General features: G+C 49.4%; 1 protein-coding gene across 1 annotated transcript; it reads right to left on the bottom strand.

The window, feature by feature from the left end:
* Nucleotides 1–3,878: 3,878 nt before the first annotated feature.
* Nucleotides 3,879–11,453, bottom strand: Hoxb4 (homeobox B4). The gene is made up of 2 exons (XM_031354630.1): nt 7,368–11,453; nt 3,879–6,570 (listed from the first exon to the last, which is right to left on the bottom strand). Exons 1-2 carry the CDS (start codon nt 7,819–7,821, stop codon nt 6,272–6,274), a joined length of 753 nt encoding a protein of 250 aa, XP_031210490.1. The 5' UTR covers nt 7,822–11,453; the 3' UTR covers nt 3,879–6,271.
* Between the last annotated feature and the right edge of the window lie 80 nt (nt 11,454–11,533).

Here is an 11,533-nt window from a genome sequence, read left to right as displayed (position 1 = left end):
GAGAGAGAGAGAGAGAGAGTTGGGACACGAGGAAATGGCAATCTTTAAAACTGAAGAAAGCGATGCTAAAACGATGAAATTTTTAAGGACAAGAAAAAGGAGAGCTCTGCTACAGAAAGGAGAGGCCAGGCAGGTTCTGTTAAAGTACGCACACTCTTTTCGGATCCTGGGAAATGTCCACGTTCAAATAAACAAGCGCCTGAGCGCGAGCTGAGCGCTTTCTTGCTGCCGATAAAGCGAACGTTTAGACTGAGGAAAGCGAGATTGATTTACGAATCTGAACGCGCCAGTTTTATGGCCGATCACAAATCCGTCAGCGCTCAACTCACGCTGGGAAACTTCCCAACTCCGATTTCCAATCAAAACTGCTCCGTAGTCACCGCTTCCCAGGGAGACCCACCAGGCGCTGAGGCTGCCTCCAGGACCCTAGTGGGACTAAGCAGCCTTCGGCCCGGGCAGGCAGGCAAGCAGCCAAAGAGAGGGAGTGCATAGGGCCTAGGGAACTGGGGGAGAGGTCAAAAGATTGGAAGGCCTCCTCCTCCAGGGGTGGCCACTAGAGATGTAGAAGGAGAGCCCAAGCAGCCTTCAGCTCCAAAAAGGTTCAGGTCTGGAAATGAGAGAAAGGGGGGAATCTTTCGCCCAGGGTGAGCCCAGGGGAACGAAAGCCTTTGAGAGTTCCCAGCTTTTCTCTTCTAAAGTCGATCTTCTTCCTTTTAGTAAACCCCTAATCTTCAGAGGTTTTAAACTGAACCAAACAGTTTATAAAAGTTCTACGTGACTAGGTCTTTGTCACTTGGACCTAGAGAGGTTCTCCACAATGGACAATCAATCGACCCGACCCCGTTATATATCTTTACTGGCAGTAGCTGGGTGCCCATTATCAACAAGCCCCAAATATTTTCAATATCAAAGTGTCCCAGTTTGCCTCTCTGCCCACCCCTTTCCTTCCTGAGGTCCCACCCCTAACCCCCATCCCTCCATTTATGCCACCCAGGGACAAAGAAAAAGCCAATGGCTCCAGTTATTTCTTGTCTGAGACAAGAGTCCCTGAATTACAGAAAAGATTTATGCAATGTGAGTAAGTAACCTGACATGCTCTCCAGCGAAGCACTGCCTCTTCCTCCCTTCTTTCCTTCTTTCCTTCCTTCCTTTTTGCCTCTTCCTTTCTTAATTTAAGGAGAGCAGTCTCTCTTCCCAACTAGGGAAAAAAAGCCCGCTTCCTTCCTTCCTCCTCTTCATCTCTCCTTCCTTCCCTCTCCTTCCATGTGTGCTGTCTGCTGAGGATGTGTACTGCAGAAGATGGAACACCAATTAGAGAAAAGGGGTCTAAGCTCCAGCTTCCCCCTTTTAGCAAATCTTCCATTTATCTCTTGACTTGCAAAGTTTCTACCAACTTTGGTTAGCACTGAAAAGTGGGCCCTGAACGTGGTCAAAGCTACCTGCGAGGTCCTCTTGCTCTACTGGTTGTCGAGGTACCCAAGGACTTAGAAAAGGAAGATCAGAGGGTATGGAAGATAAAGGTGTTTATAAAAACAGCTTCCTAAATAAAGGAACTTCATAAAATAGTTGAGTAAAGGGGAGGAAGGGAGGGAGGGAGGGAGGGAGGGGGAGAGAGAGGGAGAGGGAGAGAGAGAGAGAGAGAGAGAGAGAGAGAGAGAGAGAGAGAGAATGAATATGAAGGAATATCTCAAAGGTAGTATTCATGGTGGGAACCCCTTTCTCTCCAGCTCAGGAATGTATTCCTCTGATGGTCTGTGACTGGTGACTGTCTGACCTCTCAGTATTGTATCCTTTAGTCCTTCCCTCAGCTTGCTTTAAACAAGGCAGGGGAGGGGAGAGAGAGAGAGAGAGAGAGAGAGAGAGAGAGAGAGAGAGAGAGAAGAGCAAATGGAGTTGAGGTGGGGATGGAGCTGAAGCCAAACCTAGGGAAGGGGCTTTATATAGACACACCAACACAACACCGTACTCCCTACCCACAGGACTTCTGGGCTAACTTAAAAAGACAAGACAAAACAAAACAAACAAAACTCTACCTTTCTTCCCAATCCACAAGAACAGAAAGTGATCCATAAATTCTGAGCTAGTAAAGCACTTGGGGGATAAAGAAGCTAGGAACCCTGAAGAGGTATGACTTTCCCTCTGGGGCAGGAAGCAAGAGCTAGCACAATGTCCAGTCTCAGAGAGGTCAAGGGGCTTCCGAGGTCATTTTGTGGTTCTAATACCAAGCTAATCGCCTAGAAAACGTGGCCTCTCCATGAACTCTTCATCCTGCCAGCCTCCCGCCTCCAAACTCTCTCTAAGTGAGGCCTCCGGGAAAAGGGGACGGCACAGTCAGGTCTAATGCAGAGTCCACCGATCCCTCAGCCTGAAAAGTAAGACCCCAGAGGAAGAACAGAGCCCCCAAACCCAGAAGCAAAAAAGAAAAGAACGTGAACACAGAGGGAGACTCCAGGAGGCTTGGAGTGTGGGATGGATGGGACTGGGTGGACGCAGAACAAAAGAGAATTTCTGCCTCTCCTGCACCTGGCCCTGAGCAGTTTCTCTTTTTTTCAGAGAGTAAAGATTTATCTAGAATCCCAAACTAGATACAAATCACAAACCAAATCCACTTCTACCAGCTCCAAGGCTAGGGGACTCCATTCAAAAACTGGATTCCATTAAAAAAAAAAAAAAAAAAAAAAAAAAAAAAGCGACTTCAGTGACAACATCTCACTGGTAAACAGTGGAGACAATCAGAGTCCCAGGACACAGGCACACACGCACGCACAGGCTCTCCCAGGGCCCGCCTGCATTTTTCAAAACCAGAGAAGCCCTTCTGAACAGCCTCACGACCAGTCTCTCTGGTGTTTTTCAGGGGCCCTGACACCTCTGTCCCGACCAGTTCAAACACTCTCCAGGTGTCCAGGCCTCTCCTTCTCTGTCTCCATGTCTCTCCTTTTCTCCCAAACATCAGTCATCATAAAAGGCAGCCAACCTGCCCAAGCATCCACCATAAAATAAAACCCCGCAAAGATAGTTGAAAAAGAAAGAGGAGGTGAGAGGTTTTCTTTTTCTTTTCCTTGTGAAAAGAGCCCATAAAATGATTTAAAAAAAAAAAAAAAAAAAGGCAGCTCAAGCCAGGGTTTTGTTGTTACCTTCTGTGCCTCTCGCGGCCTCTCGACTTAGCTCCTCTGGTCCCATTCATGACGAAAGGCTTCTTCCAAAACTGAGAGGAAAAAAGTTTTCAACTTTATGGCTCCAAAATTTTTCCCCCTTGCAGATCCGGGAGAGACGGCTAACACTTTTTTCCCCCAACAGCCGGTCTGCGGAGATTTGCTGTTGAATAATGACAAAGGAGAGAGGATACGTATTTAAAGAAAAGAAGTGATTAATGGTTTTCTGTATAATTCTCACATTTTTCTTAGCTCTTGTCTACACAGAATGGCTGTGAACTTTAAGCTCTATAGAAATCTTCGGTCGGTCCTCGTCCTCCTCCTCCTCCTCTTCTTCTTCTTCTTCTTTTTAAAGATTCTATTCATACCTTCCAAGGAGCGGCTCTGACTTGATTCTTTAGACATTCCTGGGGGGAGGCCTTATGGCTTTTAAGAACTATTTTTCCCTCAACTAAGGGTTGGTTGTCTTATCTCCTCAGCTAACATTACACCACATCCAAGACAAAGCTAACCCTCCCCTCCTCCTCCAGGGCTTCAGGCACCTCTTTCCTTCTCCCATCCTTCTTTCCTTTCTTTTTAAAAACTGGTCTTCTGATTTCATTCTAATGGGCGATTCTAAGACTACACTGGGGAAGCTGGCCCGATGGGTTCTCTGACCTACTCAGATTCCTACTAACCTTACAGGCTAACCAGAGACATGTAAAATAAACAACAATCAAACATGTGCAAGTGATTGGCTCTTTATTTTCTGGGAAGAAATGGAACATCAACAACCATAACAACAAGCAACAACAACAACACGAAATGACTTTTAATTGTAGAGCTTCTTGGAGGCAGTGTGGCTACACCCTGAGCCATCACAGGCCCACAGAACCCTGGGATGGAACTTCAGGCCTTAGAACTTCTTGGCTGTAGTACACAAAAGTGAGCCAGACCTGGCAGAGATCTCTGAGGATCACCTCCACTCCTTCCCCTCCCCCCCCACTCCGTTCTAGGGGTTATTGGGATCTCAGAGACAGACAGCTATTTGGTCCCCAGCCTCACTTTCGATACTTTCTATGAGAAAGAAAATGAAAATTAATACAGGAGCAGGGCTTCACAAAAGAGCCCATTTGTCTTCTTGATTATCTATTTGCTTGTCAGAGTTTGAGCTATGGCACTGGCTAGTTCCTTTGTAATATAAAAATACACAGAAACCCTGCAAACACCCAGAAACATCTGTGCAAAAAATTAGACTCATTAAAGCCTTAAACACCTCAAAGGAAAGTGATACCTTCTTATTGCAGGGAGGAAAGAGGCTGGCCTCGTGGAGTCCCTTCTCGAACTTTAATAACCATAGAGCCGTCTGTCTAGAAGGAGACAGCTTAACTGCATTTTATTTGCTTATGACAAATAAATCCCGATATGAAAGATTTTGCCCTACTTAAGCCTCTAGTGTCCTACAATGAAACACACACACACACACACACACACACCCCTTGGAGACTGGAATCAGCCCTCCCATCCCTTGTGATTCATTTTTGGACTGGATGGGGGAAAAATTTTTAAGCCTAAAAACAAAACACATCCACCCCAAAGTGAAAACAAACCAGTTTTCAGAACTTAGAAGCTTCTGAGGAAGAAATTCCCAATGGAGCTTTGAAAGAAAGAAAGGAACAAAGAAAGAAAGAAAGAAAGAAAGAAAGAAAGAAAGAAAGAAAGAAGAAAGGAGGAAAGGAAGGAAGAAAAGAAGAAAGAAAGAAGACAAACTTCGTTGTGAGGCCACACCCTCTAGGGTGCTTGGCATATACACTGGGGGGGGGGCACTTGTTCACACCCTTAACTCCAACATTCCAACAAAACCACGATGTGATGGTCACGAGAAACCAAACATTTATTTCTGTTGTCACTCTGTACAGGACACAAATTTTCACACCAACGAAAGGTTCTAGGCTCAGGCAGCCCCAGAGGTAGGAAGGGGGCTGGTTTTGGAATGTCAGAAAGAGAACAGGAGAGAGGACACACATGACATAAAATAATAATAATAATAATATTAATATTAATAATAATAAACGATGCAACAATGATAACAACGGGAGAGGGTTCTGCAACATTATCCTTCCAGAGTAGGAGGGCCACAGCATTTTATTTCCTAATTTCACATTCATTTGTAACCTAAGAGAAGGCCTCACCTCTACTATTGTGTCCTGCCCAGAAGAGCCAGCTCTCAGAACTCAACTGCCCCTCACCCTGCCAGGCCTGGCTGGACCTTCTAGCAGAAGGCCCTCTTGGGTGTCTCAATTGCTTTCTTTCTTTCTTTTTTAATTTTCGTTTATTTCTTGGGTTCAGATTTGGGAACCCACGTTGTGCAGATGCCCCTCACTTCCCTACTGTTCCCCTTCTAAGCCTATGGTGGGAAGGAGGGAGCAGCCTTCCCACCCCTACCCCACAGTGGGCACAGACAGGGAGGAAAGTTGTGTGTGTGTGTGTGTGTGTGTGTGTGTGTGTTACCGTGGCCAAAACACTGTGCTATCTGGCAGTCTGAGGGTGCATTCGCTGGGTGGCAGGAGTAAGGGACAAAGAAAGAAAATCCAGGCTGTGATCCAGCAGCGGCAGCAGCAGCAGAGGCGGCGGCAGCGGCCGAGCCCGGCCTCATTTGTTAGCCAAGTGTCGAGGTAATGGTCGCCACCGAAGCTCGTCTTCTCCTCGGCAGAGTAAACAAGACAGATGGGCCCAGGCCTGGCATGATTAAAGATGAAGCGTGGATCCATCTTCACCAAAGCTGAAAACCAGGCGCAGCAGCCTCCTCCATTTCTCTTCTGTCTTTCCCTTTCTTTCTTCCTTCTTTTCTTCCTTTCTTCTTTTTCTTTTTTCTTTCTCTCCCTCTTTTTTTTTAAAGGAAGAAAGCAAGAGACTCGAATCTTGCTTCCGAAGGACTTTACCCGGCTCCCTATTGTCGTTTCTATAAATAAGGCTCCCCTACCCCCCTTCTCTGTGTTTATTCCATATAGATAAAGTGGGGGTAGGGTGGATAGATTTTTCTGGGCTCAAGCCCGGGGACCCTCCCATACCCCGCATCCCCCCTTCGGTGCTCGCTGTTCCCCCCGCCCCCCCAGGTTCGAGCTCCTGCTTGGGGGACACTAGAGCGCAGGGGGGCCTCCGTTGGGCCGGCCAGGGGGGCCTCCGGCTGCGCCCGCGGTGCCACCCGAGCGGATCTTGGTGTTGGGCAACTTGTGGTCTTTTTTCCACTTCATGCGCCGATTCTGGAACCAGATCTTGATCTGGCGCTCGGACAGGCAGAGCGCGTGGGCAATCTCCACCCTCCGGCGGCGCGTCAGGTAGCGATTGTAGTGAAACTCCTTCTCCAGTTCCAGGACCTGCTGGCGAGTGTAGGCGGTCCGAGAGCGCTTGGGCTCCCCGCCGGCGTAATTGGGGTTTACTGGACACACACAGAGAGAGGGAGAAAGAGAAAGTTTTATTGCCCCTGAAAGGGAGGAGGGAAAACCCTTTCTTCCAGCTAACACTGAGTCTCCTGCTCCCACTACCTCATCTTGGAGGGAGGGGGTCGAAAAAGGAAGACGTCGGGCCCCATGGAAGAGAAAAAGCTCAAACTTTTGAGAGGCTGTGCCGTTGTCCTTGTTGCCTGGGGGAGGGGGCACTGTGAGGAATCTTGGAAAGATTTTCATCTCACTCTTTGGCCTGAGGACCCCGGGTGGGAGAATGAAGTGTGGGAGTGGGAGGGGTGTTGCCCTAGACCTTTCCGGGGCTTAGTCCCCACCCTCACTGCTCAGATTCCATGCAGCGCCTTCCCCTCAGTAAAAACTTTTGCCCACTTCTCCAGCCAAGGTACCAGATTGGAAGAAAGGGGGGAAAAATCCAGGAAGTTGATTCAACTCTCTGCTTAAATACGGATTACCACCTCCTCCTCCTTCTCCTCCCCTCCTCCCACACCCCTCCCCAACTTCCAACTTTACTGGGGCTGCGTATCCCTGGCGAAAAAGTCGCTGGGAGAATGAAGAAGAGGATGACTTCAAAGGCGCAGGGCCCACTAGGCCATAAAAATTTATGGGCGATGTAATTATGTGGCTCTGAAAACAGGAGACCGTAAATCTCTGGCAATGGCGAGTTTATAGCGGGGACAATTGGCTTCCCCTCGTTCCCTCCCCCACATGCCTCGGAGGTCCCTTCACTGTAAAGCGCCGGGGGTGGGAGGGGAAGGGATGCCCACGCACTCACCCGTGCTCACGTGAACTTTGCGCATCCAGGGGTAGACGACGGGCTCTTTGCACGCGGAGTGGGACGGGCTGGGATGCAGGGGGTTCTGGGCGCAGGGAGGCGGCGGGGGGCTGCTGCTGACCGCCTCGCTGCGCTGCCCGGGCTCCGGGAGGAGGGCCCCGGCTGTTGGCTGCACGGGAGCCCGAGGGGACAGCCCGGGCGGTGGCGGGGGCGGCGGGGGCGGCGGAGGTGGCGGGGGCCCGGGGTCTCGGCAGGCCGCGTAGCGCTGCACAGTGCACGGCGCCCGGCGCCCAAAGGCCGCCTCCGGCTGGAAGCCGCTCTCTCGCCTCTGGCCGCCGGCGTAGTACCCGGGCGAGTGGTCGCTGGGTAGGTAATCGCTCTGTGAATACTCCTCGCACGGAGGGAACTTGGGGTCGACATAGTTTGAGTTGATCAAAAAGGAACTCATAGCCATTAATTTCTGGGAATTGCCCACAAAATATACTAAAATTTATTCCGACCCCTGACTCGTTTTCCTGTTTCCGAAAGCCCTCCTACTTACTGTCAAGTGAACAAAGTTAGAGGCCCACGTGATCCTCCGAGCCAATGGCCACCCGGCCTGCGATTCCCGGATAAGGAAATCTGCTCACCCGGACCCTACTCCAGCCAAAGAGGCTTATTTCCCCTTCTCTACCCCCTCCCCACCCACCCAACACCAGGATTTACATAGGGCTCCCGCGGGGCGACCCCCTCCTCGCCTGGCTTTCTCCACAACAGAGAGGGGTGATGAGCTAAGAAAGAGTGAGCAGGTTAAGATTGGAGGGCCTGTTTTGGGGGGCTGAGCAGAGCACAATCCCTGCATCCCTCAGAAGTTGGGGCTCCGGGTGTAGCCCCCACCCCCTACCCTACCTAACCTCCACCAACCGTTCTCTGCCTCCCATCGGGCCCCATCTCCTCCCCAGGATGAGAGGGAGCATCGCGCACTGGGTGTCTGTGTCGGGTTTTTAGTGGTTGGCGGACCAGGGAGCGCTTCTTGAAATGGGTACCCACTAGGTCAGAGGGGCGCCGAGCTTGGGGCTTCTCACTGCAGCCAGATGAGGAGGGGTAGGAGGTGAGTGAGCAGGCGTCGGGAGCTAGAGGGCGGGTGCGCGGAGGGACTTGTCAGAGATGAATGGAACCGCGGACGGATCGATAGGAAATTCACGCACTAATTCGGGGAGACTTCGCCTTCCAAATCGCATTTAGCTTCACTGTGAGCTTCGCTGTGTCCGTTAGTCTGTCCTCCTCCCCACTCCCTCCCTTTTAACCCACAAGGCCCAAGGTCGGAGGAACAGCTCCACTTCCCCCGCACGAAAGACAGAAGATAGAACCAAAAAAACAAAACCTGCAAGTTTCAAAAACCAATTGAATAGCAATTTGCTAATTCCAGAGTCATCGAAGCAATACTAACCAAGAGTTCTAATTGCCGCTAAAGCCGCCGCCTCTGTCAGTGTGGCAGAAAGAAATTTCACATCCTTGAATACTAAGTAAAGGAGCCCTAGCTGAGATGCCCCCACCAACATCACACGCACAAGAACACCCATGGCAACCTTATATTTTCAGGGCATCATGTCTTGAACCCAACGAAATAGCGATCTCCGAATCCGTTTGAAAAGCAAATTTCCTTTGCCTTTGCACACTGCAGCCTTCAGCAATCTTTCTTCTCCCCTCATGATTTCCAGTAAAGCCCCCTGGACCCAGAATAAAAATAAGTAGGTCGGGGCTTAAAGGATAAATTTTAAAACACCAGTAACATTAACCTCTTGAGTGAACAAGGACCCAAGCTTCCAGAGGCGGGCATGGGGACACCTCAGGTAGATGAGATTTCTCCCTAATTGGTTGAGGGAGGGACAGAAAGGAGTCTTCTCGCAGCCAGTCACAGGATTGTCCTCATTTAGAAAACAATCTATTTTTCTTCTGGGAAAGAATATGAGCGGAGTGTTTATGTCAACTACATATTCCCCTAGATACGAATTTGTGACCACAAAATTCCTTACACAAATTCGGATCTACAGGGTATATACAGAAGACAGACAGGTCTTCTTGGCCCAGGAAATTTCCAGTTCTCTTACTTTCCGTGCGTTCTTCTTTTGGGTGTGATCTGAATGTTTTCATTTTTATTTCGTTTTGTCTTAATTTTGAGCTCTGGGAGCTGAAAAAGTCACTGTGGGTCCGTTCTTGGGATTACAAGGGGTTTCAACTTTCTATTCAAAAAATAAAATAAGATTTAAAAAAAAAAAAGCAGCTGTTGTGCAAAGGGACTTAAACCTCGTGGCCACCTCACGACTTTCGGTGGTGCATGAATTATTAGATGTAAACATTAGCTAAGCACAAAAGAAGGAAGGGTCATCCTGAGGCTGCCTGAAGTCAGAATCAGGCCTTTCTGGGTGTCCTCAGCCCCTCCCTTCCCCCATGACTTTTTTTTTTTTTTAAGAAAAAATACAAAACCCCAAATAGGCTCCTCCTTTGCCCCCACGGCCTTTGGTTTGTGATCAAACGCATATATAGATATTTTCCAAAGCAAAGGGAGGAGGGAGAGGTGTCTGGGTGTGAAGGGGGTGTAATAAAAGTCCTTTTGGAAAAAGTGAATGGTAAAAAGAGAGAGAAACAGCTGTGAAGAAAAATGCTGGGAGACCAAACAGATGGGTTCCCCCCCCCCCATATTTAATGACGGGCAATTCCGTTTACAACCTGAGAAAAAGATCAAAGGCGGTTCATTTCCGAATGAAGGACAATGAGGAACCATAAAAGTTGCAGCCAGATGATGCACAGGCCCCTCCCAACCTCACATATCCCCCATACCTCCTGGAGGCTGGAATAAGGAGACAACCCCCTAGAGGTGTGAGAAGGACCCCACTACCCACGCCTTATCCCCCCCAGGCAAGGATCCTCTGTCTAGAGGCACATTAACTGGGCCCATCCACCTGCCTGGGTTGCTGGCAGTGGGGCCAAAATGGGATTCTGGAGTTTCTGAGTGAACTTCCTGAGGCTTCCAGTAACTGTTGATTTTCTAAACTGAAAAAATTAGAAATTGAGCTGAGGGATCTGGAGCTTAGACCGGGGAACTGTGACCAGGTGAGGGCAAGTGTGTCCAGCAGAGACTTTCTCGCCACCACTATAGTGCCCTAGGTTTGGGGGACACTTCTGACCCTACTGAGTAAATTATAACACTGTCCACTTCATGAACATACACAAACAAGCCAAACCCACTCCTGCTCACACCAGGAATCCTTGCAAATAGGCAGGAGAGTTTCCACCTGCAGGCAACTGAGTCCAGAGACCTCTGTCTTTGTTGTTGTTGTTATTGTTGTTAAACCTCATAGACCTAGGCATGGCAATATTGGCCTCTGGGTTTGGCTTCTAACCCCAGTGCCCTCCTGGTAGGCCAGACTCATACTTAACTGGAGAGAGAGAGGCAGAGAAAATGCATTGTCGTTTTTTATCTTCATCAAAGATAGGGTTCAATTTGGTCACCCATAGACTCAGTGTGCTGCTTTGATCCTAGCATCAAGCAAGAAGAACCAACCCTTCTCCAAAGGCATTTAGAGGGTACCACGACCCACTTCAATGTCCAGGCCCCTCCACTATCCCATATCTCCTGTCCTGCTCAACTAGCGGCTCTTGGATACCGGTCTAACTCATCTGCCGGTTCAGAAAGCAGCTAGTCTACATTTTCCTGATCTACATTTTGACAAGGGATATGGCCCAGGTTTCCTGAGCACCAAGAGCGAGGAATAGGGATAGAGAGATGGCAAGGCTGGGTATGGTTGAACCTAGAGCGGGAGCACGGTGATTTTCGCTTTTGCGATCTGGAGAGCTACCACCTGCCCTCCCACCAAGGCGCAGCAATCCCCATCCAGATTCCCTCCCTGTGTAGACGCCAGGGGCGGAAGACAGGATTTATCAGCAAGCCCAGGACAGGTTTCACCGCAGCTCCGCAGCCTCACCTCTCTACCATAACAATGAATAGCCTAGAATACCAACAACAATAACCATAACAATGAAAACACGCAGAGCCAGGGGCTTGTACACGTTCTGTGCCCTATCTCTAGCCCTCCGGGTCCTTTAAAGCTCACTTGGCCGCCTTCCCCTGGCAGCCACAGGTTGCTAGTGTGACCCCTCGATGCCCAGCCCACCCCTTCTCCGCC

This window comes from Mastomys coucha, unplaced genomic scaffold (genome assembly GCF_008632895.1).
Source record: "Mastomys coucha isolate ucsf_1 unplaced genomic scaffold, UCSF_Mcou_1 pScaffold5, whole genome shotgun sequence".
Lineage (NCBI taxonomy): Eukaryota > Metazoa > Chordata > Mammalia > Rodentia > Muridae > Mastomys > Mastomys coucha.
This window is presented reverse-complemented; position numbering and strand designations above follow the sequence as displayed.